Consider the following 27,126-nt stretch of genomic DNA (forward strand, 5'->3'; position numbering starts at 1 on the left):
TTTCATGAAAACAAATCTCTTTAATATTGTTTAATCTGTTTCTTTCAAACTTATTTGACACCGTACATTTCTTTCAGTCCGTCTTGTCCTCTCATCATCTGTGGTCAATAGATTGTTTACGAGATGCGTAGAATGATGTTTTGAAAGAGAATTGAGTAGCACTCTGAAGATAAATCCTGCTTCTCAGAAGTCACGTGATAATGGAGTGACTTAGTCACTTAACTTCTATGACATCTTTTCTTATCAATATCCTTAATAATATTACCTTGAGAATCTTATGATAGAACATATATTGAACACAAATTATACACAAATATGTAGATGTAAGAGTAAGATGAAGTATTCCCAGGTGGCACGAGTGGTAAAGAACCCGCCTGCCAATGCTGGAGACCTAAGAGACGTGGGTTTGATCCCTGGGTCGGGAAGATCTGCTGGAGGACGGCATGGCAGCCCACTCCAGTATTCTTCCCTGGAGAATCCCATGGACAGAGGAGCCTGGTGGGCTATAGTCCACAGGGTCACAAGAAGTTGGACACGACTAAAGCAATGTAGCATGCACACACAAGATGAAGTATAGATATTTATCAGTCCCACTGACTTTTACCATTTCCCTCCCTTCTACTGTGAAAAACAACAGAATGAATACCCAGAAAAGTATTTGAATTTTGGTATTAAGAAATCATTTAGAAATAAAATATAGTCTAAAATACTTTTGAAGTGTCAAATAACTAGTCTGCCCAATTCCAAAGAGGGAGAATTTTGTATTTTAACCTTTAAAAAGTGAGAATAACAAGATTAAGGATTCTAGGTGGGTGTCATTTAATACTCAGCTGAGTATGTGAAACCCAAAGACTCTTTTTTTGGTTATTGCTAGGACAAGAGCCCCGCATCTGCTACATAGCTTAACTGGTAAGAGACCTCTGTGCCTGTCCAAGATCTTCTCACCATAGGAGGCATCCAGATGCCTTTTGGAACCACTGCATTTTAAAGAAAATGTACTCTGTAACAAACCTGATTCCTCCTTCATATGCAGGGGAGCCTGTGTTCCCCTCACATTGTAGAAAGAAGGGCTATTGAATACACCCCCCTCCTGAATTTTTTGTCTTAAATTGGCAAGGGTTTCCTCTGAGTTTTTCAAGTTGTAAGGAGATGACCATAGAATGGGAACATGCATGTCATGTTATTCAGAAGCAAGAAAGCCAGAAGAGGTTGGTGCAAACAAGTTTTAGCTTATGATTTAGGAGTAGGCTCAGCAAACCTGGTTTACTTCTCCCCACTCCTGCCCTCAGATCCAAAGATATAAACCCATAGCGGGGAGGGGCTTATTCAGAATGAAGAAAAGAAAGGGAAAGGGAAGGTATAGATAGGAGGTGATTTTCCTGTGATTAGGGCTTGGTGGAAGAGGATGAACTTTTTGACCAAAGTAGATTCCTAGGGGGCAAGTAGTCAATCATTGTTCAGAAAAAGGGACAAAGGGACTGCCATGGTTCAGCTCGGGTGTGGAGGGAAGGAGATACAGACAGGACACAGGAGAGGAGCAATTAGACCATCACTAGAGTCAGCCAAGGGGAGCAGTGGGGACTGAGTAGGGCAAACAACAACATGTTCAGAAATGTACTGAGGATTTCTCTGCCTGCCTCTGACACCTCAGAAAGACCCAGGTGTTTTCACTTGCTTCTGTTCTTTACCAATTAGTGTCTGCACACCAGAAAAGCGTGTATAGAGTTACTATGAGAAATATTTTACATAGCAATACTGTTTGATATTTTATCAATTAAAGGTACATCATTGTTAAATGGAAAATGCAGAGCTTGTGTAGAGGTGACAGTAATGATTACATTAAAATGACGCCAAAACATAATTTGAAAAAAGGCATTAATAGCTTCTTTACCCATCTTCTCTGGATGGTGGAACTGTGAATTTTTTTGGTAACTCCTCAATTTTTTCCTAATTTTTCAATTATGATTATTTTCATAATTTAAAAATGTTACCTAAGGAAGTAAATCAGGAAGAATTTTTTTGTGAAAGGAGGGAGATCAGTACTGGTCATTTCAGTGTTAATGGAAATAAGTTTAAAAGATGCTTGTCTCCAGGGTATCAAGTTTGGCCTTCCTAAGGGAATGCATTCCCTGGTGGCTCAGATGGTAAAGAATCCACCTGTAATGCAGGAGACTTGGGTTCAATCCCTGGGTTGGGAAGATGCCTTGGAGAAGGAAATGGCTACCCACTCCATATTCTTGCCTGGGAAATCCCATGGGCAGAGGAATCTGGCAGGCTACAGTCCATTTTGTTGCAGAAGAGTTGGACACAACTTGGTGACTAAACAACGACAATGGTCTTATTGAGACACAAATGACCACCACACTCAGAAAGTGATTTTGGAATGATGGAATATTAATACATGTATAAAGGTCAGTGAAAGAAATGAAGGTGAACTTCAGAATAATTTAACCCAAAACAGTTTCTTCTGTTCTGAAGATCACCCTGCGATTTTGTTTGAAATGATGGTTGTAGAAGTTTCTGGAAGATTTTGTTGGCCAACTTGGGACTCTTCTGTGATGAGCCTAGCTGTCCACCTCAGAGCTGCACAGGAGTTTTTCACTCTAGTGGACTCACCATGATCAGAGGCATGGTTAGGAGAGCGTGCACAAGTTTTACCAACGCCTCTGAGTTAATTGGACTCTGTGCCACTGATCTGGGCTCTGGTTCCTTTTTAAATGAGCCTTCTCAAAATTTCTAATAAACTCTCCACACTGGCGGAGAGTGAGCTTTCTTCCCCACTTTCTGAGATGACTCACATTATCTTCTCTAGTGAAACCTCCTACCTCATACCTGCCCGTCCTGAGTAGATAACTTTGCCTCGTCCTTCGCTTGAAAACATTGAAACATTCCCTCAACACATCAAGACCCCTCTCTTCCTTGTACCCACACCCAGCCACCCATCCCAGCTTTGCTCCTTTTATTAAACTAAGAAATTGCCTTTCTTCCTATCAAAGTCCAATTATTGACACGTTCTCTTGATCTTACCCCACCTTGCTTCCTCAAGGAGTCTCCCCAGTGACTTCAATGTCTCCCTGTCTGCTGGAGCATTCCATCAGCCTGCAAACACAACATCTCCTGATTTTACATATGTACATATTAATATATACACACATCGCTTTATATTATACTCCTCTCCTGCTCACTCATCCATTGAACAATCTCAGAGCTCCAGTTTCCCTTCACAAGCTAACTTCTTTTTTAAGGGTTTTCGCTTTTTATTCTTCTTTTTTTTAATACATTTAGATTAGTTGTATGCTTTACTTTTTTATTGGAGTATAGTTGATTTACAATGCTGTGTTAACATCTGCTATATAGCAAATTGATTCAGTTTTACATATATATGCATTTTAAGATATTCTTTTCCATTATGACTTATTATAAGATATTGAATAGAGTTCTCTGTGCTATACAGTAGGACCTTGTTATTTATGCATTCTGTATATACTAGTTTACATCTGCTAACCCCAACCTCCTGCTCAATCCCCACCCCAGGCCCCTCCCCCTTGGCAATCACAAGTCAATCCTCTATGTCTGTGAGTCTGCTTCTGTTTCATAGATAGGTTCGTTTGTGTCATATTTCAGATTCCACATATAAGTAATATATAGTATTTGGCTTGTCTGTTTGATTTTCTTCACTTAGTATGATAATCCCTAGGTACTTCCATGTTGCTACAATGGCATAGCTTTGTTCTTGTATATGGCTGACTAGTATTCCATCGTGTGTATGTATATATGTGTATATGTATATATCATATCTTCTTTATCCATTCGTCTGTTGATGGACGTTTAGATTGTGTCCGTGTCTTGGCTACTGTGAATAGTGCTCACAAGGAAAGTCCTTGAGACAGTGGTCCACACAAGTGGTCACCCTACTATTCCTGCCTCCCTATTCATTGCCTCCGCCCTCCACCAAGGCTGCTCCCATGACGTCACCTGTAACCACCCATACTTTTCAGTTCCTTGGTTCTCTAGCTGCACACTCTGTACTTTTTCCCACTTTTTAAGTCATTTCTATCTTTTGCCAACATCTCCTCCTATACCTGACTGATAAGTATTGGAGTTTCCAGCATGACCCCAGCTTCACTTCTCATATTTCTTGAGAACTCTTTCCCCAAGAGTCTTATCTCTTCCCATGCCATTAACTACTATCTCTATGTTACCCACACCTGAACTTGTAACTCCAGTCAAATCTTTTTTCTTCTGGGAAGAGTACAATTGCAGTCAACTGTTTCCTTGTCATCTCAGGAGCATCTCAGATTTAACAAGATCATTCTGAATAGTCTGCCCACCTTAACTAAAAGCAATTTCCCATCCCAACACCTGTCTCTGTGAGTGGCACCATCAACCACCCTGTTACTCAAATTAAATCCTAGGCGTTATCTTTGTTGTTGCCTCCTCCTTCACTCCTCGTCTCTAATCTTTCACCCTGTAATTTCAACTTGCGCAACAGATCTTAAATCGTCCTCTTTTCTCCACTCTGCCAACACCTTAATCTGAATTACCATTAAGTGTTATCTGGACTATTTCTAGAATTTACTTACTGATCTCCTGCATTCCTATGTGGCAACTTCACAGTAAGCCTCCATTTAAAACCATTATGGTCTTTACCATTGCATTTTTAATAGGACGTAAATATGTGAATCCCCTACTCCAAAACCCTGGATGACCTGACCTATGACTTGCTTCCCCCTCCTTATTCTGGCTACTCTCTCCCTTGCCCACTCTCCTCCTGCTATACTCACTTCTTTTCAAGCCTTTGAGCACATTCATGTCCTTTATGACTTAGGGCCTTTGCATACACAATTCATCTTTTCCCCACTTCTCACCTGGATGACTCCTCATCCTTCAGGTCCTCACTCAAATGCCATTTCCTCAAAGGCCTTCCAGCACTAGCTTCTAGAGAGTGGTGAACTGTGTGTCTATTACTATATCAGGTTTTATCCTTCATAAAATGCATGAACATCTCTCTGTTCATGTGCTTTTTTTCCCCCTCTTTCTTCCCCAGGAGAGTGGAAACTCAAGGGAACAGAGCCCAGCCATATTTTATGGAACACCTTATATATGGGCTTCTCTGGTGGCTCAGACGGTAAAGCGTCTGCCTGCAATGCCGGAGACCTGGGTTCGATTCCTGGGTTGGGAAGATCCCCTGGAGAAGGAAATGGCAATCCACTCCAGCACTCTTGCCTGGAAAATCCCATGGACAGAGGAACCTGATAGGCTACAGTCCATGGGGTCGCAAAGAGTCGGACACGACTGAGCGACTTCACTTTCACTTTCACTTTCTTTATATCTGGTGCAGAGGGAAATGCAGAGGCTTTTCGTATCTCTGTACTTTCCCTTGTGCTTTCCTTGCTGCCTTACCCAAGGCTATTAGTGACATCTCCAGCCTCCGCTGTGTTTCCCTGTGCCGAGGAGCAGGTGTGGGGAGGTTGAGTTTCCCACCACTAGCACAACTGGTTCCAAATAGGGAAAGGAGTACGTCAAGCCTGTATGTTGTCACCTTGCTTATTTAACTTATATGCAGAGTACATTATAAGAAATGCTGGGCTGGATGAAGAACAAGCTGGAATTAAGATTGCCGGGAGAAGTATCAATAACCTCAGATATGCAGATGCCACCACACTTACGGCAGAAAGTGAACAAGAACTAAAGTGCCTCTTGATGAAAGTGAAAGAGGAGAGTGAAAAAGTTGGCTTAAAGCTCAACATTCAGAAAACGAAGATCATGGCATCTGGTTCCATCACTTCATGGCAAATAGATGGGGAAACAGTGGAAACAGTGACAGACTTTATTTTCTCAGGCTCCAAAATCACTGCAGATGGTGACTGCAGCCATGAAATTACAAGATGCTTGCTCCTTGGAAGAAAAGTTATGACCAACCTAGACAGCATATTCAAAAGCAAAGACATTACTTTGCCAACAAAGGTCCATCTAGTCAAGGCTATGGTTTTTCCAGTAGTCATGTATGGATATGAGAGCTGGACTATAAAGAAAGCTAAGCTCAGAAGAATTGATGCTTTTGAACTGTGGTGTTGGAGAAGACTCTTGAGAGTCCTTTGGACTGCAAGGAGATCCAACCAGTCCATCCTAAAGGAAATCAGTCCTGAATATTCATTGGAAGGACTGATCCTGAAGCTGAAATTCCCATACTTTGGCCACCTAATGCAAACAACTGACTCATTTGAAAAGACCCTGATGCTGGGAATGATTAAATGCAGGAGGAGAAGGGGACAATAGAGTATGAGATAGTTGGATGGCATCACTGACTCAATGGACGTGAGTTTGAATAAACTCTGGGAGTTTGTGATGGACAGGGAGGCCTGGCGTGCTGCAGTCATGGAGTTGCAAAGAGTCGGACACGACTGAGTGACTTAACTGAACTGAACTGAACTGAGCAGCACAAGTGCTAGGCATGTGTGGAGAGTCCATGGGCATCGCTGACACAGCCTCCGGGTGCTAAAGCTAAACCAGGTTCTCTGGAACCATCAACATCCAGAAGCCGTGTGGAGGAGGCAGACACTCCTTTCCCCTCCTGTGCCAAGATTTGTTAGCTGGATGCCAAAACAATATATCTTCTACTTTCTTATCTCTACTGTCTTAGAACAGAGTTCTTCAAATTTGCTTCTAAGAACCCAGGAAAACACAGAGCCCCCACTGTTGCTACAGTGGTTTGTTTAGTTATGTTTGTGTGCTATTTTGTTGAACATGGGGAAAGTGAATAACATAAACATATTCTGGGTCTTCTGTATTATCCAATACTACCACATCATTTCAATGAACTCAGTCTATTTGTATTTATAACACATGAATGAAAATTGTAATTACATTATGAAATAATGTAATAACATAAACATATTCTGGGTCTTCTGTATTATCCAATACTACCACATCATTTCAATGAACTCAGTCTATTTGTATTTATAACACATGAATGAAAATTATAATTACATTATGAAATAATGTAATAACGTAAACATATTCTGGGTCTTCTGTATTATCCAATACTACCACATCATTTCAATGAACTCAGTCTATTTGTATTTATAACACATGAATGAAAATTGTAATTACATTATGAAATAATGTACAGAGGTTTTAGCAATTGTTTGGAAAGAAAAAATGGTTTAAAAAAAAAAATTAGGTCTTTAGTTGGTATGTGACAATCTCAGCATGCCCCAGAGCAGTGTATAATGAATTAGCATTGCCAACCGAAGTGTTGTGTTGATCTCTTTGAACATATCAGATAGCAGCCATTGATCCCATCTACATATTTTTTAAGCAGCACTGTGGAAGCGACTTAGCAGCAGCAGCAGCATACCAAAAATAGTTTGTTTTGCTAAGTTCCCAAAAGAATCCTTTAACAGTTAAAAGTGGTTGACACACTACTTAAACCAGGAAAAACTATCATAAAAATTTTTTTTATTTAAAATTTTTGTTTTGTTAGCAACCCCACATGTCTGTAAGACAAAAAGAGACCCCCAGCTTAGGCAACATGATAAACCTAAGTCCCTGCCATCACAATGTATTCAAGAGCCACCACCAACAACCTCAGTTGGCTGTTTATTAGGTCAAGCTTGGCTCCTTTAAGACGAATTCCCTTCAAGAGGGATGTGTATATGACAGTCTCTTAGCATCCACCCTTTTTGGTGAATTGATGTACCTTCTCACAGCTTAGACTCAACCTGAAATCTCCACTCTCCTGGCCTGAAGAATGAATAAATGAGTAAAGCAGTGATTGCATGAGATAAAGCATTAATTTACCTGATAGTAGAAAATCCATTGTCTGCTCACTATATGGTTTAATGAAAAGTATTCTGTCTTGCCAGGTCATAGAAGACAGATTTAAGATAGAAAAGGATAAAGTGAAAGCAAAATCTCCCAAGGAGAAGAAGTCCCCATCTGCCAAGGTTGCCAAAGGAAAGGGAAAGGACCAGCCAGAGGCAAACATCGCCGTGAAAAAGACCACCCAGTTAGTGAGGAGGGGGGAAGAGGATGACACCAAACAATACATTGGTCAGTGAGATGCTGCTTTCGCTGCTCGCCCTATGACCTGTGAACTTGAGAAATCATTCCAATCACTATGCTTAATCTTCCCCAGGCTTTCCCCTTTTTTAAAACCATAAATCCCATGCTCCCCATGACACCTTGGTAGAAAAATATTTCTACTTGCAATTCATTTATGTTTTCAGCCAATATTTCTTTAGCATGTGTCTTGCTATAGGCATATTTTCACAGTGCAAATAAAAGATGAAGTCACAAGCTTATTGTGCTACCAAGCAGCTTAGTGTCTGTTTGGGAACATTTTGAGAAAGTCAGAGACACTTGTAAGGCAAAGCAAAAGTAATTATTGTCACAAATGAAATACAATACCAATAAAATCAGACCAGTTAATTTGTGACTCATGTAGAGCATGTAGCTTCCCGACCTCAACTTCTCCCACTATCTGTTTGTCCTAGATAGAGCAATGAGAATTTTCTTTCATTTAGATTGTCTACATAAAAACTATTCAACTTAGACAGCTATGAGTTATTGCTCCTTTCCCGTGAATCTGAATGGAGCTACTGTTGTTATGCACATTGTATTTAAATAAGATGGCAGGTCTTCTCATTCTTTGCCAATTTGACTCCCATAATCTCTGCTCTAAACCTACTTACTTAGGAGCAATTATATTATGGATTTCATGGGCAGTATCAATACTGATTTGTTTTAGTAACTGAATAAAAATCACTACTTGAAGATCAAAAGTTTGTGCATCTGTTGCTGTATTTTTAAGTTGATCTTAGTGAACCATTGTGAGATGTAATGTTTTCATGCACCATCTAGTATTGATGTATGACAATTTTTCTCACCCCTCAGAATCTAACATTCTAATATAAATTCATGTTCTAACACTAATAGAACAATGTAGCCAGGATTAAATCAAGGAGAAAAATTTTAGGAATGTGCACAATGTATATTTTAAAATTGAATGCAATAAATAATATTGTTGCTACATAACCCATACTCTGCATCCACACCTATTGACATAAACACACAGAATGCTTTGGTAGGGAGTATGTTCATATTCAATATTCCCCTCTCCTGTAAACACCTCTACTTATAAAATATCACGAAGCTTCAGCTACTCGTAATTCAGGAGTAAAGCCAGATGTTGCTCAAGAGATTAGAACCAAGAAAAATTACAACCTAGACTTTTTTTTTCCCCCCACGAAAATCCAAACACATTTTCCATGACGACAGGCCCTCTGTATGTTTGCCTTTCTATTATGCCTTTGTCTCATTTGCAACAGTGATTTAATATTTTGTAAAATGGCCACGGCCTTCTTACTGGAAGGGCAATAATGAAAACCAGTCAACAGGACTGCATTCCAGCCAACCCCACTGCTCTTGGCAAGCCCCGGGGATGATAAACGCATGCATAATGTATGGAGCCATTGAACTGGCTGCGTGCAACCTGTTCTCTTTTAAAATGATGGCTGCTCTTCTCTATGGTATTTTTTGAACAGACGATGAGCCAGATGACGGTGCCCAGCATTACTTTATAGTTGTGGGCTTCAACAATCCTCAGCTATTAGCGATCATGACGGAGCTTGGCATTCCCATAAGCAGCGTGATTAAAATATCTTCAGAGAATTATGAACCTCTGCAGACACACCTGGCAGCAGTTAGCCAACAGCAGGAAAGTTTTCTTCAGCCAGAAGGTATGCAGTCTGCTAAGCAACTTACCGAATCCTTGAATATTACCCACTGTCCTTAAAGAACAAATACAACTTTCTGTCCAAAACATAGTCCTATGATACATATGTTATTAAATCCTTTTGAGACTGATTTGCTGTTTATGCTGCTTGCACTAGCCAGGTGTTGTAAATTTTGCAAATTCAAATCATACCCTGTGTTTCTATCCCTGTTCAGCCACAGAGAACATAGAGTTGGTTATCCAACTCCATTTCTCAGGAATTTTGATATATAACTTTTACCCAAAGCATGTGCTGGGTGGATCAACTGTAAAGAATCTCTTCTGCCAGCAGCCACAGTCACCAAATGGCCCTGGGGGGTGGTCATCACTTTGGATTCTTGCTTGGCTTTGCTACTGGTGTATTGCGACAAATCAGAAGGGGCGTGTATATTCCGGGCCTTGGACCAGGAAGCTATAGGATGAAGTTCTTCCTACACTGCTCTTCAGCTATTCTGAGCCTCAGGGTCTTCCTCTAAAGGAATTGAACCAGACGCCCTCTATGGGAAGGGAACAAAACTCTACTGTGTGGGTACTAGAATTAGGATTCAGCATAAGCTTCTGTGACCTGGAAGTTCATGCTCTTTTTGCCATATGCTATTTCACTTTTATGTTATTTATTAGTAATATTTTTTGCACAGGACTTTGTAACTTACACAGCCACATCCCAATTTCTATAACACGACATTTAAAAATTTGCCATTCCAGGTTAGAAATAGCTAACCCTGATAATAATAGCTACCATTTATTGGGCATAGGCCTCGGAACTTGGCTTAATGCTGAAGGCTTTAAGTGTGTTGATTCATGTAGTTTCCATGACAACTCTCAGAAGTATGTTTTATTATTTCCATTTTACAGGAAACGACTTTCAGTCTAGGGGCAGCTATTAAGTAAAAGAGTCAGAATTCAAATCCAGCTACTCCTGTCTCAAAGGCTAGTTGTAACGTTAAATATTTATTATTGAACCCAATGAGAAAATGCTGACTCCTCTGCCCATGGAATTCTCCAGGCAAGAATACTGCAGTGGTTAGCCATTCCCTTCTTCAGGAGATCTTCCCTACCCAGGGATCAAATCCAGGTCTCCTGCATTACAGGTAGATTCTTTACCATCTGAGCCACCAGAGAAACCCATAAGTTTCAGAGTCTTTCTATTAAAAAATATTTAATATATAAAAATAAAATCACAGAAAGAGAAACTTTAGAATAATGAGATCTTAGTAGTAGGACCTATTTAGTTATAGATGGAAAAGAAAAAAACAAAACATGTCAGACAAATTTTCAAGTGTAACTTTATGGAAAACTGCCATTATTTTACAGTCAGAGTACAAATGCCCGGAGAAGCTAGTAGCCATTTCAATGTGGCCTAAAGTTAACTGAAGCAGAAATCATGGACCCAGTGTGTTTTTAGCCACATAGGAAGGAGAACTGGATCACCTGCAGTTATGCATCAAACAAATGCTAAAATGGTCGAAAAGTGGTTTGGCAGGAAAACTTCTCCTCTACAGATACAGTGTAGGAGTGCTAGAAATATTGGCCATAGTTAGCTCCCAACATGTGTGACCTTATTATTATCTTTCTAGGCTTCAACTATAAAATAAAGGGGTGGGGAAAGCTCATATTTAATAACAATTTCAGCAGTAAAATCCTCTTATGTTTAATTATATAGTCCAGGTCCAAACACTTCTCAAAATTTATTTGTATTTTCTGGTGCTGTACAGACACTGGGCAATGTATATGACTCACCACAAGCACTGCACGTGGGGTGAAATTCAGCACTCTCATTTTGCAGTATAAACATGTTGCTCTTATTAGAAATAGAAGCTGAAAAACTGAAGAAAGAGAATGGCATAAAAGAACTTGAAATCTTCTGGAAGTACTTGGAGCCAATCCTGAATAACCAGAAACCAGAAACAAATCTCTTTGATGTCGCTCAGCTTGAATACACGGTCAAGGCTGACAAGTTTCCTTCTGACTGGTCAAACAGCGAGATGTTGGTTAGTACATGCATTAGTGAGACTGACTAGTTTGAACATGTGACACTGTGCTTCCATTTGCCCCATCTGTTCATTCCACAGATATTTATTGATCACTGTTTATAGAGACGGTTTTGTGCTAGGCTGGTTTATCTTCAAGACAATGGGCACATTGAATGTCTGATAATGGCTATAGCCTGATACTTCGGTTTTTAGTGTATGAATTAATGTCAAAGGAATAAGATGTAGATGAAGGTAAAGCATGGTAATTATTTTATTTGGTGATGTGTGGGTTTGCTTCATACCTTAAGGCTCTAGGCAGCAGAGTCTTAATATATATAAATTATGAAAATACTAAATTTTACAGTTTGTTGAATTATATTGTCTTTCTTTTTTATGTATTAGTTCAAGACATTGTTCTTCTAGGTCTTTGCTTTTATTGCCAAAATTGTATTTTTAATTTATTTGCCTGACAAGGTTTATCTTAATAGAATGACTTGACCCCCAGCCAACAATTAGCAGGCATTTCCTGGCATTTGTTGGCCCCCTGCTATTGAGGTACTTGCAGAAAGGCAAGACCAAAATCATGAAACAGAGAAGCAGTGTTCAAGATGCCACACATCTGCGTGCTCTGTTGTATGAAACACTCTGTTTCTTACTAATTCAGAAAAAGAAGAATTAGGATGCTCTGAAAAGTAATGAAATCTATCTATATGAGGGTGTTTTAAAAAAGAATGTTGAACAACTACTTATCACAGATGTTGGGGAAGATATCCATATCCAGGCATTCCTGTTATTGAAAAAGAGACCTCTCAGGTCTCTTTCTGGCTGACCACATGTCCCAACAAACAGGGAACCAGGAGTGTTGAAGCCCTTACAGGGTAATATGTGTCAGTATTGAAAGGACTTGAACTGAAAGCAGAGTCCCGGAGAAGGACCACATCAAGTGTGTCCTGAAGGAAGCTGGGAGAAACAGGATGGAAGGGAGGATGAGTGTCTGTGGACAGTGACTGTGGGTAGCTCCCAAACAAAATGCAAACCTGACCATCTAAGAGGCAAAGAATGACATCAAATCCTGGAGTTTCTGAGCCAAAGGGTAGGCTGCTCATGACCATGGGTTGCCACATGGGCAGTTCGCACTATGAGAATCGCTGATTCTGTTACCTTGAGATGGATGTGCACTGGCTGAATTACGTGAAAACACTGGGGAGGGAAGCCTAGACTTGAACCTTGAAGGACAGAAAGGATTTGAATAAGTAGCGATGGATACATCAGGTTGAGTGACAAAGATTGTCAACGTAAGGTATTAGATGTTATCATGTAGAAACAGAACACTTAAGTCTCATACTATTGGCAACTATTGTTATTGTTGTTTAGTGACTAAGCTGTGTCCAACTCTTCGCAACCCCATGGACTGTAGCCTACCAGGCTTTTCTGTCCATAGGATTTCCCATGCACAAATACTAAAGTGGGTTGCCATTTTCTTCTTCAGGGGACCTTCCTGACCCAGGGATCAAACCCGCATCTCCCATGTCGCCTGCATTGGCAGGCAGATTCCTTACCACTGAACCATCAGGGAAATCTACCTTGGCAGTAGTAAGAATAAATCCTAGCCTAGATGGGAAGATCCCCTGGAGAAGGGAACAGCTACCCACTCCAGTATTCTGGCCTGGAGAATTCCATGGACAGATGAGCCTGGCAGACGACAGTCCACGGGGTCGCAAAGAGTCAGACACAACTAAGTGACTTTCACTCTCACTAAGATCCATGGAAACAAAGCTGAACGCAGCAAATCTGTGGCTGAAGGCAAAGCTGGTTCTTGTGAAATCCCTTGCTTTGCGTCACCCCATTCCTTCATCTAGATATCTTCCTCGGTCCTGCTTTGTCTTTCAGTCAAAGAAACTGCCTCCTAAACCTGAGCTCAGAAAAGAGTCCTCCCGTCCTTCACTGCTTCATGTTAAGTAGGGCCCTGTGTCTCTATCCCAGAGACACTGGCATTCCAGGTACTGTCGTACTGTGACTACTCCATCCTACTTTCTTGGAGTTCTAGATTATTCCCAGCAAATGTGAGATGTGTTTGGGAAAGAGGCTATCGCCCTGGGATCCTGAAACACCATTTCAAAGGCAGCTGTCTACTCTATCTTGATGATAAACCAGCTCTTCTTCCAAGAATTTAAAAATTTATCCTAACTTTAAAACTCACATCCACAAATGTAAGTTTTGTGGAAACTGTCCTCCTCTCATCTGGGCCAAGTTTTGGCCACATACCTGCAAAAGAACTTCTGTGCAATTTTGACTTAATAGAGCACAGGAGATCCCAGCCATATAGATCTAGAATCCTCTGTCCATGGGATATCCCAGGCAAGAATACTGCAGTGGGTTGCCATTTCCTTCTCCAGGAGATTTTTCCTGACCCAGAAGTCAAACTTGTATATCCTCTGTCTCATGCATTGCAGGCAGAATCTTTACCTGCTGAGGCATTGGGGAAGATGAATCATAATTAAGGGGAGGCAATACAAAGAGTCTTCTAAGGCAGCCTCAAACCAAGAACATTTTGCTCCTGCTCTAACTAGAGCTCCCTTTTGTGTGTCTTCTGTCCTCCCCAGACAGAGGCTGAGAGGAGCTGATGTGCATTGAACTCAGGTAGAAGACATTCCATTGCATCCTCAGTACATAGATGTGAACATCAAGACACACAGTTGCAACTCCAAAAGACCCAGCACCATTCACAGCATCCTGTTTCCTATGCCAGAAAATGCTTTCTGTTCATTAGATTTTAATGACTCTGTTTTAAAAACAGTTTTTATTATTTTTTGGCCACACCATGTGGCACGTGGAATCTTCATTCCCAAACCCAGGATCGAACTGGTATCTGCTGCAGGGAAGTGCAGAATCTTAACCATTGGACTATCAGAGAGGTCCCTAATCACTCCATTTTTTAAAGAAAGTGAATGTGGCTATATTTCCCTTTTAAAAAATATAGAGTGGAAGAGTTTAAATGGCAATTAAAGTTAAGAACTTCCATGTTGAAAAAATAATAGCAGTTTGAAATACTGTTGGGACTTTCCTGGTGGCTCAGACGGTAAACAATCTGCCTGCAATGCAGGAGACCCAAGTTCAATCCCTGGGTCAGGAAGATCCCCTGGAGAAAAGAAATGGCTACCATTCCAGTATTCTGGCCTGGAGAATTCCATGGACAGAGGAGCTTGGCAGGCTACAGTCCACAGGGTAGCAAAGAGTTGGATACGACTAAGAGACTAACACATTTACACACATATGTACCTTATGCACATATACTCCTGACTTCAGAACCAGAAGATTAATGTCTAGAGTCTCTAGTTGGGCTATGAGGTAAATGAGGAAGGTGAATGAGGAAGGTAAACGAGGAAATGAGATCAATCAACTGTGCTGCCCGAATGGACATATCAATTCTATCAGCCACTTTGCAAGTATTTATTGAACATCAGCTTCATGCCAGAGCTGTGATCTGGGTCCAACTGCAGCAGACTTTTAGAGCCAAGGCATGCCTTTACAAGGTCCAGTTTGTGAGTGAGCAACCCAGCACAAATAATGATGGACAAAGAAAGCCTTAAAAGCAGTTCAGTAATAGAGTTGGTTTTCAGAAGAAAAGGCCTTTGGGTTTAATACTGAAAATCAAAATTAATTGTAACCTTATGATCACTTGAAAAATATAGAAGTAATAAACCTATTTCTAATACAAGTAGCCTACATACATACTGTAGATAGACGGTATTATACTCTCAGCTCTATCTGTAAGTTGATAATGGCCTCACATCCAAGCCAGGAGCCAGCCAAGTAGTCGTCTTTCTCTCTGGAAGAAGGAAAGCATTAGTACCTTTGGCTGCAAACAAGCAGGCTGTATTTCTGCTGAACCCAGGTAACGAAAGCTTTACATCAAATAAATGCCCATCAAGAAGTGCTAACTGCCTATGAACGACATCTGCAACATCTCAAGTTAAGCCCTGGGTTGCTGAAATAATTTTCTGGCTTTAAGCATGTGATTTGCTGTTTGATTTAAAAAGAAATTAGCTAGTTAAGCTAAGGGATAATTGACCAGAAGCTTTTACTCTATTTCTTATAAATACAAGCACACAAAAATATGTTTCTGTGCCAGAATGTGGGCAGAGAATATCAGGTTGAAGTTTCACTGAGGAATTCTCAGCCCTGGAGGGGACCCATGAAGCCCAGACTAAGAGGTGTGCTGTAAGGATGTGCAAAGCTGGCTTGTCTCTGGACTCCTGCCAGGCTGAGTCACTGGCCCCGCTAGGAGCTTTCTCCCTCTACCTTAGCACTTCAACTTGGAAACAGGAGGAGCCTACCTCCTTTGCTTTCAAGCAGACTTAATGATAACTGCTTTTCCACTTCTGGAAATGAAAGCCAAGGTAATAGAGATATCTGATCTATGACCTGCTTGCCAGATCATACACTTGCAGGTATCACAGTAGTGCTGGTCTATCAGGATCTCTTAGGGTTTCCTCCCTAAAGGTAGCACACGTGAGGAGAGGAAGAAATCCTGATGGCATACACACTGTAGTGTGCTTGTGTGGAGAGTATGGGAGATTTCCACTGCAATTCTTGTGTGGCCGAGCAGGAGCTCAGCCCCAGCTTGCCTTGGGCTGAGAATGTGGAAATTACCTATCTCATGAGTTGCTTCACGAACGGAGATGCCTAGAAAATAGGCCTCTCTGCTGAAGCGAATGAATATAGCATTTTCCACCTTGTTGAAGCATTAATCAGACTCTTACAATATTAGGCAGCCAGAGGCCCTCCAAAGGGAACAGTCTGCATTGTGGTGAACAGGAAGGGCCAGAAGGGTTCAGTGGTTTGGGGACCAGCTGGGGAAGGGCTTCCCTGTGAAAATCATAGGTTTGGCTCTAAGGGAGATACAAACCATACATCTGATTCCAACAATATGAAGCTAAGAACTAACTGTTGTTAATTCTCACCCGTAGCTGGGATTGGGCACCGACATTTTTGAAAATGTTGCCTGTCTGATGTACGACACCCTGGATTGGAAAAGGCAGCACCAGCACTATTTGGAAAGCATGCGGCTTATTAACGTCCCACAGGTGGTTCGTGAGAAGCCTATCTTTGAAGTGACATTGATTCCTGAGGTAGGCACATGCTGGAGTGTCTTCAGTGGGCCGAACGATTCATTAAACAACTTAATTTTCACATTTATAAAACACATGAAGAAAAAAATCACAAATATTGGTAGCAAGGGGACTCTGCCTGCTGCCGTTTAATGGATGAGGGTGGGATCAAGGACCCCAGGCACAGAATTAAAGGTATCCATATGGTAGGGACTTTATGAGGCTCCCCAACTACCTTCCAACTATCATTCCACAGAGGGGATGATAGAACCTACTTTTTAGCCATGGTGCAATAAATAACATCTGGAACCAGGAGGGCTATTGATAACTTAATCACCATGCTTATGTGCATGCTAAGTCACTTCAGTGGTGTCCGATTCTGAGACCCCATGTACTGTAGCCTCCCAGGCTCCTCTGCCCATGGGATTCTCCAGGCAAGATTACTGGAGTGGGTTGCCATGCCCTTCTCCAGGGGATCTCCCCAATCCAGGGGTCGAACCCGCATCTCTTAGGTCTCCTGCCTTGGCAGGCAGGTTCTTTACCACTAGCACCACCCGGGAAGCCCAACCATTGTTATTTAACACCTACTCTGTGCTGACACTGTACCAGGTGCTGGCAGTACAATAATGAACAAGACCCATCCCCTGTCCTCCTCACTGAGATTAAGCTTTAAAGGGAACGGCAGTCAAGTCAAAGGTGGTTTCAATTTAGCATGATGAGTGCTGGGAGGATAGTTAGCTGAGGTTGCAGGAGAAGCTATAAATATGGCACCTAACCTGCTCCTGAGAAGAGGAGGTTAGAGAGACGGGAATCAAGAAGACCTTACCAGGCACAGTAAGTGATGGGCTGAAGACTGGGGATGAATTGCCTGGGTAAAGCCTGGTTGGGGGTAGGGACAGGGTGGTACTCTCAAGAAAGGGGCAAAGATGCTGCAAAGACAAGGAGGTCAAAACAAAGAAGTATTATGGCCAGAACCACACCACAGGGTGGGGCAGTGCTTTCAGGCCATACATACAGAGTAGAGAACAGCAACAAAAGCTGGAAAGGTGGGAGCCAGGATGTTCTTGAGTGCTGAGCTCAAGAGTTTGGGTTTTATCCTGAAATCAATGGGAACCATTCAAGGATTCTCAGAGGGAGAATGGCACAATTCTGAGTCATCCTAGGGAAGAAAATCTTCTTGACTCTTGGTGCCCCATCTTCCCATCCCTTTCCTGATAAGTACTTCAGTTCAGTCTCTTAGTCATGTCCAACTCTCTGTGGCCCCATGGACTGCAGCATGCCAGGCCTTCCTGTCCATCACAAACTCCCGGAGTTTACTCAAACTCACGTCCACTGAGTTGGTGATGCCATCCAACCATCTCATCCTCTGTTGTCCCCTTCTCCTTCCACTTTCAATCTTTGCCAGCATCAGAGTCTTTTCAAATGAGTCAGTTGTTCGCATCATATGGCCAAAGTATTGGAGCTTCAGCGTCAGATGTTCCAATGAATATTCAGGACTGATTTCCTTTAGGGTTGACTAGTTGGATCTCCTTGCAGTCCAAGGGACTCTCAAGAGTCTTCTCTGACACCACAGTTCAAAAGCATCAATTCTTCGGCACTCAGCTTTCTTTATAGTCCAACTCTCACATCCATACATGACTACTGGAAAAACCATAGCCTTGACTAGACGGACCTGTGTTGGCAAAGTAATGTCTTTGCTTTTTAATGTACTGTCCAGGTTGGTCATAACTTTCCTTCCAAGGAGCAAGTGGCTTTTAATTTCATGGCTGCAGTCACCATCTTCAGTGATTTTGGAGTCAAAACAAAAAAAATAAACTCTGCCACTGTTTCCCCATCTATTTGCCATCAAGTGATAGGACAGGATGCCATGCTCTTAGTTTTCTGAATGTTGAACTTGAAGCCTCTTTAATCAAGAGGCTCTCTAGTTCTTTGCTTTCTGCCGTAAGGGTGGTGCCATCTGCATATCTCAGGTTATTGATATTTCTCCTGGCAATCTTGATTCCAGCTTGTGCTTCATCCAGCCCAGAGTTTCTCATGATGTACTCTGCATAGAAGTTAAATAAGCAGGGTGACAATATACAGCCTTGACATACTCCTTTTCCTATTTGGAACCAGTCTGTCGTTCCATGTCCAGTTCTAACTGTTGTTTCCTGAGCGGCATACAGATTTCTCAAGAGGCAGGTCAGGTGGTCTGGTATTCCCATCTCTTTCAGAATTTTCCACAGTTTACTGTGAGCCACATAGTCAAAGGCTTTGGCATAGTCAATAAAGCAGAAATAGATGTTTTTCTGGAACTCTGTTGCTTTTTCAATGATTCAGTGGATGTTGGCAATTTGATCTCTGGTTCCTCTGCCTTTTCTAAAACCAGCTTGAACATCAGGAAGTTCACAGTTCATGTATTGTTGAAGCCTAGCTTGGAGAATTTTGAGCATTACTTTACTAGCGTGTGAGATGAGTGCAATTATACAGTAGTTTGAGCATTCTTTGGCATTGCCTTTCTTAGGGATTGGAATGAAAACTGACCTTTTCCAGTCCTGTGGCCACTGGTGAGTTTTCCAAATTTGCTGGCATATTGAGTGTAGCACTTCCACAGCATCATCTTTTAGGATTTGAAATAGCTCAACTGGAATTCCATTGCTTAGTGGGTTCTATTAGGAAAAAAATGAGAAATCTCCATACCCATTAACTTCTTTCCTTCTGTGGACCAAATTTGCTTATTTGACCCTCATATTAGCAAATGATCTTGTGGTGTGAACAGAATCATACAACCTCAGAGTCCCGTCGAAATCCCATCATACCAGCACTGGATGAAAGCATCTCTCAACTGGATGTTTCAAGTGTTCCTTTTTAATTGTTCTTTTAGCCCCCACCACCTGTTGTTGCAGTCCCTGGAAAGAAGAAAACACAAGCATATGAAGAGCCACAGATTCCAGCTCCTCCTCCAGCAACACTGCTACCACCACTACCAGGCATGTATGGAACAGCTGGGAATCAGTGTCAGGAGCTGGCGCTTTAGGGGATGAATGTCCTCCAGCTTGTTTTCGCATCTGTCTCCACCCCTAGCCCCTGGTTTATCAGGGCACGATCAGAGTTTGAATCTGTGGATGGAAGAAATGGAGAGCACGTTTTAACTGAACAACAATATTTTGTGTCTTTCACAGTGGCTTCCGTCATCACAAATGAAGTAGACATGAGATACTACAATGATTTGCTGAATCCAATTCCAGAAGAGTTCATTTCTGTGCCCTTGATACTGCACTGTATGCTGGAACAGGTAGGTGGGATACATCCTGGAGCTTTCTTCCCAGGTGGGTGACCTGTAGTCAGGTACTTCATCTCCCTTTCTTTTTTAAAAAACTATTTTAAAAATAGGCTCATAATACCTGCATGCATTCTCCTTTACAAAGATTAGGACATTTTAGATACAGCAAAAATTTTCTTATGAGCTTCAATCATCTTTCTTTTGCTATGCTCTAGAACCATTTATATAACATACCCTGAAGTTTTGGTAGGCATATGTTTAAATACTATCAGGCATCATTTTAATGAAAGGGAAAGGAGTTGAGCAGGTGGACAGGGTGGCTAATGGTCTTCAACTGCATTTAAAGTTTCTTTTACTCTTGTAGATTTAATCAGACTTTTCTATTTCTGAGGCCAATTTTAGTCATTCATCTTTTTAAATAAATGTCCATTTTATTTGTGTTTTCAATATCCTAGAAGCCCTTTATTCACTAATATACATTTAAAAATTCTCTCTGTATCGGTTATGTCCCTTTCAATGACCAATGTTACTTATTAGTGCCCTCTTTTCTCGATCATGGATGTCAATGGTTTATTGATTGTTGGTCTTTTCAAAGAACCAGCATTTTTTTCATTGATCTACTCCTTCTTACTTTATTAATTTCTTCATTTATCTTTATTATTTCCTTCTTCCTACTTTCTTTGGTTTATTTAGCAATTCATTTTAATTGAAGGTTCACTTGGTTTACTATTTCACTTTACTTAGGCCTGTGCATTTTGAGTATTTCTTGGACACATCATAATGCATTCAATGTACTCAGTTCTAAGTCTTTTAATTTCCACTGGTTATTGTCCATTTCTAATTTTATTTCGTTATGGTCAATAAACATGATCTGGGTGTTAAAATTTTTTTTTTAATTTCCCAGACTTCCTGTATGACCTGGTACACATGGTCAATTCTTATGAGTGCTGTATATGCAGTTGAGTGTTATTAGCTCATTTAATTCTTGGGACAACCCTAGGGAGCAGGAACCATTTTTAGTCCCATTTTGCAGATAAGGAAACTGAGACAGAAAAAAAGTTAAGTAACTCGTCCAAGTAGTAAATGACAGAAACTGTTTTGAATCTTATCAGTCTATGTGGAAAAGTATTTTGATAGCATTGCTCTGTTGTGGTCTTCCTTCTCAAGTTGCTGATAAGAAGTCTGACATCAATCGGATACTTTTTCCTTTATTTTTGTTGTTGTTCAGTTGCTAAGTCCTGTCTGATTCTTTGCAACCTCATGAACTGCACCATACCAGGCTTCTCTGTCCATCACTATCTTCCTGAGTTTGCTCAAACTCATGTCCATTGAGTCAGTGATGCCCTCCAGTCATCTCATCCTCTGTTGTCCCTTTCTCCTCCTGTCTTCCATCTTTCCCATCATCAGAGTCATTTCCAATGAGTCAGTTCTTTGCATCAGATAGCCAAAGTATTGGAGCTTCAGGTTCAGCATCAGCCCTTCCAATGAATATTTTCCTTTATAGGTAATCTATTTTTTCATTCTGGCAGCTATTAGAGTTTTCTTTTTATAATTGATAACACAAGGCTGTGTGTAGATATGGATTTATTTTATCATTGTCTTTACAATTGAAAAGATTAAAGTCTGGTTTCTGATAACATTGTGAGTAAAATCAAAATTCCTTATGCTGATCCATAAAGACCCTAAAAATATGGTTCTGGGCTGCTTCTGTCATCTCCTGCCCCCCACCATGCTCACACTCATGCTGTTGGTCATCTACATAGACCTTCTAGTGTTTCCTTACATACACTAATTCCACCTTAGTGTTTTCACTCTAACTTCTCTTCCTGGAAAGTTTTGCTCCCACATGTCTGCCTGTTGGATACTCCCTGTCATTCCGTCCCCAGCGAACACAGTGCTCCTGAGGTAGGCTTTCTCTGACCACTTGGTCTAAAGAAGGCCCACAACAACAAAAAGTGTCCTCTAGCACTTCACCTTATTTTACTTTCTTACAGCAATTGCTCTTTCAAAAATATGTTTGTATGTCTTCCTTCTTCTCACTAGAATGTGAGTAGGGACCTAACTTAGTTTTTTATTTTATTTGTTTTCAGCTGCGCTAAGTCTTCATTGCTCCCTGCAGGCGTTCTCTAGTTGCAGGGAGTGGGGGCTACTCTCTAGTAGCAGTGCATCACTTCTCATTGCAGGGGCTTCTCTTGTTTGCAGAGCATGAGGTCTATAGTGCGCAGGAGTTATGGGCTCAGGAGTTACAGTGCATGGGCTTAGTTGTCCTAAGGCATATAGAATCCTCTCTGACCAGGGATTGAACCCATGTCCTCTGCATTGGCAGGCAGACTCACAACCACTGGACCACCAGTGAAGTCCCTAATCTAGTCTTGTTCATTGCTCTCTGTTCAGCATGCAATAACCTAACCCATAGTAGACACAATATGTATTTGTTCAATTATGTCTTCAAATATTACTTCTGTTTATTTATCCTAATTATTATTAGGGCTTCTCTGATGGCTCAGCAATAAAGAATCTGCCTGCAATGCAGAAGACGCGGATTTGATCCCTGGGTCAGGGAGATCTCCTGGAGGAGGAAATGGCAATCCACTCCAGTATTCTTGCCCAAAAAGTCCCAGGGACAGAGGAACCTGGCAGTCTGCAGTCCAAAGTGTTGCAAAGAGTTGGACGTGACTGAACACACACACACTTATTATTAGATGTTGGAATTTCTGTTTTTTTCCTCCATGTATTTGAAATTTTCTTGCAACTTTACCCCTTTGAGACTTTCAGCTTAAGATTTCCAACTAATTCATTTTTCCATGGAGGCCGGTCTGCTATTGAAATTTTGTTTCAACAGTAACTTTTTGAAATTATAAATTCTTTAATTTCCCGTATAACTGCCTATTGTTCTTGCTTCATGTATGTAACATATTCCTTTATCTCACTGAATATTAAAATGTGTTTAGACTCTATCATCTCTGTTACCTGCATTATATATTTTGTTTGTTGACTGCTTTAGTTTTCTAACCAATTAGGTAAACACACTTATGTTTATTTGCATTTAATTACCCCATAATGCTTTGAGGAGATCGGTATTTTATTATATCAATACATTTGTAAAAGCTCAACAGCCCTAGAGAGCTTAGAGTATCATTTTATTTATCTTAGTCTTCCTTATTTTTTTCAACTAAGGGCAACATTTATTAACCACCTACTGTTTTCCAGGTGCCAAAGGTGACAGAGGATGAGCTCAGTGCCTGACACATAGGCCCCAATAAGAGATGCATGTTGGCTGAACACATGCTTAATAATAAAGGCAGGAAGAAGTAAAATATAAGAGGAATTGGGTGGGGTATTATAAGAGGGGATATTAGAATGTTTTACATTTCAGAGGTGGAACAGTTCTGTATGGTCTTATGTGATTGGAGTGGGTCCAAGAGATGGTAGGAAGAGAGGAAATGGAGACAGGAGTGACTCTTTGATAAGTAAGGTGTTGATAAACAGTGAGAGTGTAAGACTGTCTTGCTGTTGTTCTCAACAGGGGGAGTTGCCTCAAAAGGGGCATTTGGCAATGTCTGGAAATACTTTTGGTTGCCACAGTTGAAGGTGTTCTACCGGCATCAAATGGCTCGAGGCCAGGGATGCTGCTAAACATTCCATATAGTGCACAAGACAGCCCCCATGACAAAAAGCATCTAGTCCAAATGCCTTAAGTTTCAAGGTTGAGAACTCCTGCAGAGGGGCGTGAAATCAGAGGGTGATTTCAGTATCTAAGGTGAAGAGAACAATTATAAATTAGGTGCCGATCTTGATTACATTTCAACTTTTTTGTTTACCATGTAAAATTGAACAAGATGATCAATATTTCTAGACCTCACTTTCCCCATAAAAAGCGGAATATTACCCTTAATTGATCTCACTGTCTATAACTTTTCTATCTTGGGGATTTAACCTGAACCCCCAGTTCCACCCACTAAGTAATTTTGGACTACTTTTTAGTATCCAAATTAGTTTTTGAACTACTAATTAGGGCCAGGCCCCTAATTTCACTCACCCTAGTTCCATTTATAAATAGGAAATAATACCTGCTTGGCAATATTGCTGTGAGGCTTAAATGAGATAATGTATTTGAAAGTGCCCCACACATGCTTGGCATGTGGTAGGCATTCAATAAATATTTATTGAATCCAAAGATATGAAATCAAGGTTTTGAGTGCTTTAAGAGAAAGAATGAATCATTTAAAAATATATTAATATTGTTATTTTGATTTCTATTATGGTAAATTTTCTTTTTTAGTATTTGGATTTTGTGTTGTCTATTCTAATGTAGGCATTAAAATTATATTTCAGTACATAGGTTATAAACATGATCCCTTTTATTTTGGTAGTCACTGGTTAATTATATAGCCACTTTGTATAATCACCATACTTTTGGGTAGAAACTGCCTTCTTTTTACTAAAAAAAAACAAAATACATAAATATCAATAAAGGGCTGACCATTAAAACTAATACTTCCCAACTTTTCCCTGATAGCTCACTTGGTAAAGAATCTACCTGCAATGCAGGAGACCCTGGTTGGATTCCTGGGTCAGGAAGATCCACTGGAGAAGGGATAGGCTACCCACTTCAGTGTTCTTGGGCTTCCCTTGTGGCTCAACTGGTAAAGAATCTGCTTGCAATGTGGGAGACCTGGGTTCAATCCCTGGGTTGAGAAGATCCCCTGGAGAAGGGAAAGGCTACCCACTCTGGTATTCTGGCCTGGAGAATTCCATGGACTGTACATAGTCCATGGGGTCACAAAGAGTCGGACACAACTGAGTGACTTTCTTTTCTCCCAACTCTTTATATCAACAGGTTGTGGCAAGTGAAGAAGATCTTGTCCCACCAAGTCTGGTAGAGCCACCTCCCAGGGCAGATGGGTTGGACTACAGAATAGCAGCTCACATTGTTTCCATCCTGCCCTCTCTCTGTCTGACAGAGAGGGAGAAAAAGGTCAGATGGTATGAGAAATCCAAAAAGTATGCATGCTTTGAAAAGTATGAATTCTCTCTTAAAATCATTATTTTAATTTGAATAGAATCTCCATGAAATATTCTTATCTGAAGAAGAAAATGAAAGCAAACCAGTGCCCACAGGCCCTCTCCTGCTTAACTATCACGATGCCCACGCCCACAAGAAGTACATGCTAAAGGTAATAATTGACCAAGTTACCCAGAGGATAATTGATGCAAGGGAGCTCATTTGCAATTATTCAGTGGTAGAAATCTTAATTGGATAGCTTTACCAATGCTAATTAAAAGTAATCTACAAAGTAGATACCTGCAAAGTAAGAGCTTGGAAACTGGACATGAATGAAGGAAAAAGTACATCAGCAAAGAAAACTGGCCCACGTATAGAGGGCCAATGAACCGTTAAATTCATTGCAGCTACGCCAAATATGTATTAAAACCTTATAGTTATGTGCTTTATATATCTGCTAATATGAAAGGAAGAAAAAAACTAGTGGAGGCAAGAAAAGAGTCTAAGAAGGGAGGCAGGAATATATTTGAGACTTTGGCAGTTTGTCCCTGTGAATAAGGAATCCATCATTTCTGTGCACCAAGAATCTCTGGCAAAGTGAGAAGTAGCTTTTTTGACCTTCAGCAAAATACCAACAATTTGTCTTCCCCAATTACCACTGATTTCCCCTGTTCCCAGATAATGAGAGCAAAGGTATCATGTTTTGCCTTCTCCATATGCATAAGGCAGTTGACAGCTTATTTTAACATCTTCTGTCACATTGCTCTTTTTCATCAGGACCTAAAGAATTTTGATCCAGTTCAAATTGAACAAGAGATGCAGTCCAAGCTGCCACTGTGGGAATTTCTTAAATTCCCTCTGCCCCCGCCATGGAATAGCACGAAGCGTCTAGCTACAATTCATGAGCTCATGCACTTTTGTACAAGTGGTGAGTACATTGCTTCCTTGTAGCTTAAACCCATTCATTGATGGTCATGTGTGCCTCTAATGATTATACACCCATCTGCAAAAAGATTTTTATTCTTGTCCTTTCAGAAGCTGGGGAGTATTTTGATTGAGTACAGTTTCTTTTTATTTTGAATAATGTCATTAACAGCAGGATGATAACTATAACATTCTTCAGTTTGATGCCCTGGGTTTTCATTCTGCTGTGTTTCTACGACAAGAGTAATCCCCTTCTTTCTTCCTCCTCCCCGCCTCCCAACACCCCCTCGCCCCGTCTACTTATTAACATGATTGGCGATGACATAGCAGTCCCCATCCTAGTTAAGAGGAGAGCTGAGAGCACCCCTTGTGGGTAGCATGTACGCCTTGGTGTGGTGTGTATGCACGTGTGTTCAGTGGCATCTGACTCTTTGTGACCCTTTGGACTGTGGCCTTCCAGGCTCCTCTGTGTATGGGATTTCCCAGGCAAGAATACTGGAGTGGGTCGTCATTTCTTCCTCCAAGGGATCTTCCCGACCCAGGAATTGAACCCATGTCTCCTGTGTCTCCTGCATTGCAGGTGGATTCTTTACTCGCTGAGCCATAAGCTAAGTGTTAACTCCAGTTCATCTCTCACAATAGGAAGGTGTGTTGTCTGTTCTTTAAGGATAGTAGAAAGAAGGGTCATTAAAAATATCTAAAATCAGCTTCTTATTGCAGAGCTCATGGGGATTTTAAGATAAAGACAATCATTTCCTGAAACACAAATCTTATTTCCAGCTGAAGCAATAGGCAGATATATTGCTGCTTATAAGAAGAAATAGGAAATTACATAGACATCTTGATTTGATCTAGATAAAAAAAAATGTGCAGATTCTTCCTTCTCCTTTCATCTAACTCTAAGACAATTATGAAATGTTTGTACTTTGATTTCTTTTTTCATTTTTTTAGTAGCCTTAGTAATAGTCAGATTTTTAAAAATTTTAATTCAAGAATAATTGCTTTACAATGATGTGTTGGTTTCTTCCATACAACAACATAAATCAGTCATAAGTATCGTATGTCCCCTCCCT

The 27,126-nt window shown here is 40.8% G+C and overlaps 1 protein-coding gene across 5 annotated transcripts in view; it reads left to right on the plus strand.

Annotated features, from left to right (window-relative positions):
* SPAG17 (sperm associated antigen 17) overlaps positions 1 to 27,126 on the plus strand; it is a 254,867-nt gene that overhangs the window by 67,715 nt on the left and 160,026 nt on the right. For all 5 annotated transcript variants that reach the window (XR_011463620.1, XM_070367411.1, XM_070367415.1 and 2 more), the window contains 9 exons: positions 7,869 to 8,055; positions 9,549 to 9,743; positions 11,588 to 11,769; positions 16,722 to 16,883; positions 19,726 to 19,831; positions 20,024 to 20,136; positions 24,965 to 25,102; positions 25,188 to 25,301; positions 25,907 to 26,057. Coding sequence is in view for 4 of the 5 variants with exons in the window: in XM_070367411.1 (XP_070223512.1) it covers positions 7,869 to 8,055; positions 9,549 to 9,743; positions 11,588 to 11,769; positions 16,722 to 16,883; positions 19,726 to 19,831; positions 20,024 to 20,136; positions 24,965 to 25,102; positions 25,188 to 25,301; positions 25,907 to 26,057 (1,348 nt within the window). In the remaining variant the exon portion in view is untranslated. The remainder of the gene's footprint in view (positions 1 to 7,868; positions 8,056 to 9,548; positions 9,744 to 11,587; positions 11,770 to 16,721; positions 16,884 to 19,725; positions 19,832 to 20,023; positions 20,137 to 24,964; positions 25,103 to 25,187; positions 25,302 to 25,906; positions 26,058 to 27,126) is intronic.

The sequence above is a fragment of the Bos mutus genome, chromosome 3, assembly GCF_027580195.1.
Source record: "Bos mutus isolate GX-2022 chromosome 3, NWIPB_WYAK_1.1, whole genome shotgun sequence".
In the NCBI taxonomy this organism is placed as follows: Eukaryota; Metazoa; Chordata; class Mammalia; order Artiodactyla; family Bovidae; genus Bos; species Bos mutus.